At 44.4% G+C, this 4,086-nt stretch overlaps 1 protein-coding gene across 1 annotated transcript; it reads right to left on the reverse strand.

Moving 5' to 3' along the window:
• Nucleotides 1-2,835: 2,835 nt before the first annotated feature.
• On the reverse strand, nt 2,836-3,774 carry LOC311195011 (olfactory receptor 12D1-like; the record flags this gene model as incomplete). The annotated part of the gene is made up of 1 exon (XM_084268277.1): nt 2,836-3,774. One exon carries the CDS (start codon nt 3,772-3,774, stop codon nt 2,836-2,838), a length of 939 nt encoding a protein of 312 aa, XP_084124403.1.
• Nucleotides 3,775-4,086: the final 312 nt, after the last annotated feature.

Raw genomic sequence — 4,086 nt, forward strand, 5'->3', positions numbered from 1 at the left:
AAAAGGTGCATTTGTGGGTTTTTTCAACAATATATTGAAGATGTGGTGGTTCCCTTTTCTTACAGTTAGAAAGTAAATTGCTTAGACACCTTGCAAAGTTGGATTGCAAGAGATATGCCTAAAAATTGCAGGGGATGGCAGATAAATAGAGGGGAAAGAGGGAAGGCAAAAGAAAGAGAGAAGTGATGTGAGAGCCCAGAGAAGAGAGAAAAGTGGCAGGACAGGGATTGCAACAGAAGGACAGAAACAGAGTATCCATTTCTTCTCAATACTATTGTTTCCTTAAAAAAAAAAACAACCCACAATTATTTTAGCACTTTACTTTGATGTGATGATCCAGATTGCCTAAGATAACAGAAGTTCATAACAGTTTTGCCCTCAGTGAAGGAGCAAAGAAATGAGAACAACTACATCTGAGTCAGTGCTCTACACACCCTTTGCCATCAGCAGATGCCATCTCCTAGGATGTGACAGGTCTGTCCTTATCCAGACACCTGTATTAGGAGGAAATTAATTTTTTTCCAGCAATATTATTTTTCACAGAATGAAAAGGAAGCTGTTAAAATTGACCTAATGGAAATAGCATATGCATGTCCTTTGGGTCCCAGGACCGGAAGGAACATCAGAAAGTCTCCAGTAATGATGAGTAATTTGATAATACTGTGATGAGTAGGACAAGAGGCCCAAAAGCCAGATTTGGAAGGGACAGAAGTTGAGAGGCCACAGTTTAGAAAGACTTGTGTCAGGGAGTGAGATATTGGAGATACTGTAAGTCTGAAGTCCAACTCCTGGACAGACTGGAACTCTGGATGTCAGGGATAGAAAAGGATGAGGTCCTGCAAGACCAAAACCAGGGAGGCAAAAGGTCTGGTAGAAAGAGAAATCCACAAATCTACATGTAGACCTGTAAAGGTCCTTCTGTCTGTAGTGTGTGGCTGTGTACATGTGCCTGTTAGGAATTCATGCTCAGGCTCACTGCTAGTGGTGGTGGACTTGGCAGTGTTAGGCTAATGTTTGGACTCGATGATCTTACAGGTCTTTTCCAACCTTAATGATTCTGTGTTTCTAGTACGACATGAAAACTGGGGCAGAGAGCATTCAACTCCCCCACCCAGGGCAACAGGACCCCCCCAGCTCTTTTAGAAGACAGGATTCAGCTACTCTTAATATACACTTAACCACAGGTCCAGAATCTCTTAAAATTAATAACATTTGAAATTGACTGTGAGATGCAGCAGCTAAATTCATATCCATTTATTCTAATGCAAACATTTTCTCATTAGTTCTTGTCAATGACTAATGTCTGGGCATGGGGAACACTTAGAGGGTTTGGGTGGGGTTTTTGGTAATTCCAAATTTCCAGTTTATGCCTGTTTGGAAACTCCTGTTCTAGTCTCAGCACCCCAGCCATAATTACAGGCTCGGTCTGATCATACAGACTCACATTGTTTACAAGACAGAGTGGAAACTCACTTTTCCCAAACAGGTTTTTAGCACATACATACACTTGACATTTCATTGGCACAAAGAAAGAGGAAGTTCCACCAGGTGGAAACTATTCCATGAAACTATTGATTGGTCCCACATATCCCTTTGGTACAGTGGCCAGAGGGAGCACAGACTACCTTACATTGTGTCATGATACCACTCAAATTCCATACCTACCAAAGGGAATTGGTTTCTTTATATGGTAAATATGCATTTCCCTCTTTTTTAAATTTATTTTTTCCCCAGATCTCTCAAACACTGTTTTCATTTTTTCTGTTACCTCACAGGTCACAGAACAGAGATACAGGGCAAAATAGTGATAAAAAAGTGAAAATCAGCATTTCTCCCTGAGATGCCACAAACCACCTTTGAGAACTGAAAACCAACATCCATATATTGTGAGTTGTGCTGGAAAGCTACATACAAGATAAGACCCAAAAGAGATCTAACATAAACAACATGCCATGGGGCCACGGGACATTTATTCTACAGGGTGCAAACTGTGACTTACTCAGCAAAAGCCAGTCTGCTCTGAGGTACTAGCAGACATAACTCCTTGGTTTGGTCCACAAAGAAAACACACTTACAGCCTTTGCCAGGACCAGCGTGGAGCTGAACACCAGGCTGCATCATGCAGTGAGACAAAACCTTCCTTCACAACATTCAAGATGAAATGAAAAGCAACTCTTCATGGGCTGCAAAGCCTCAGTGCTGAGAGTGGCTTCATTCTGATTCAACCTGCATTGCAATGAAGGTGATGTTGAAGCTGAAGTCTTACATCGTCCTACATGTCCTGTTGCAAAACATTATGCCACAACGTATAATTACACCCAAGGTTATTAGAACAGGGGGTTGAGTTTTCTGTCTGCCTCAGGGGAAGCCTGTTAAAATAACAGCAAGTATTGCTTTAAATGTCTCATTTTCAGATGCTTAGTGCAGTTGCACGGATCTGAACTGTCAAACAGGAAAGATTCAAATCTTTCCAAGATCTGTGGATTGTGAATGGATGGACAACAGAGTAAAGGAATCAATGCCAGAAGTCAGACTTGGACACTTCCATTCTCTGCCTCTGTCAGCTCTGCCTCAAATCCTGCACAAAACACACACACACTTCTCTACTGGAAACCAGAAACAAGGTGGGGCACCACAGGACATCCAAAAACAATAAAAGAAACTTCAGTCTCACCTGATTTTAATGTAATTAGCTTCTAAGTGTGATAAACTACTTGATACAACCAGTTGCTTTTCAGCCTCTTGCAACTATCATGTGGTGTGCCTCTGACCTCTTTCCATACAAATAGGAGCGGTGCAGTAAGCCCATTCTGAGCCTTGTCCTTGCTTTAGTCACTACCTTTCAGGAAAGAGTTTTCTCCATAAGACTTTTTTCAGGGCAGATGTCACCTCCTGGTTCCTAAGAGTGTAGATCAAGGGGTTCAGAGCTGGAGTGACAGCACTGTACAGGAGAGACACTGGCACATCTCTTTCCAGGGAGCTTCCTGAGGAGGGTGGTGTATAATTGAAAAGCACTGGCATGTAAAACAGTGCCACAATGGTGAGGTGGGAAGCACAAGTGGAGAAGGGCTTCCATCTTCCTTCCTGGGAGCGGACTTTCTGGACAAGAAAGGAGATGATGTAGAGGTAGGAGAGCACTGTGAGAGTGAAGGGTCCTAGAACAATAGTTGTGGTGACAATGTTGAGGAGGCTCATGTTGAGGCTGGTGTTACTGCAAGCCAAATTCAACAGTGGCTTGATGTCACAGAAGAAGTGATGAATGTGGCTGTGGCCACAGAAACTGAGCTGAGAGGTCATGACCAAGTGCATCAGGGCATGCACAAAGCCAGTGGACCAGCTGGCCCCAGCCAGCAGCAGACAAGTCCGTGGGCTCATGACAAGGGCGTAGCGCAAAGGATTGCAAATGGCCACATAGCGGTCGTAGGCCATGGTGGCCAGGAGCACAGCCTCTGTACTGCCAAGGAAGTGGAAGAAGTGGAGCTGAGCCAAGCACCCTCCAAAAGAGATGGGCTGGTGGCCAAAGAGAAAGCCAGTCAGCATCTTGGGAACCGTGACAGTGGAGTAGAAAATGTCCAGGCAGGAGAGGTTCCCCAGGAAGAAGTACATTGGCGTGTGGAGCCGGGGCTCACATATCACCACGGTCACAATGGCCCCATTTCCCAGAAGACAGGTCAGGTAGAGCAACAGAAAGGTGATGAAGCACAAGTGCTGCAGCCCCTGGACATCGGTGATGCCCAGCAGGATGAACTCGCCCACTTGTGTCTGGTTACGCATTGCTGGAAGAATAAGAAGCAAAGGGAACTGTCAGGGTTCACAGCTGAGAGCAGGAACACAACTGCAAAAGCCACTGGCTTCTCTGCTGCTTTAAGACAAAGAGATGCAGAAACAAGCAAAACATGACACAGGACACCAAATCTGAAAGCTGCACTGAGACTCCATGCACAAAATGAACTTTACTGTCACCTCCCCCACTTTCTGTCTAGAGCAAAGAGAGGAAAATGTTAACAAAAAACCTTCCATCTGAGCAGAACCACAGCTGATGTGAGCTATAAAACATTGCTGCTTCTTCAACTTCAGCCATAGTCT

Source organism: Gallinula chloropus (assembly GCF_964237585.1).
Source record: "Gallinula chloropus genome assembly, chromosome: 9".
NCBI classification, from domain to species: Eukaryota; Metazoa; Chordata; class Aves; order Gruiformes; family Rallidae; genus Gallinula; species Gallinula chloropus.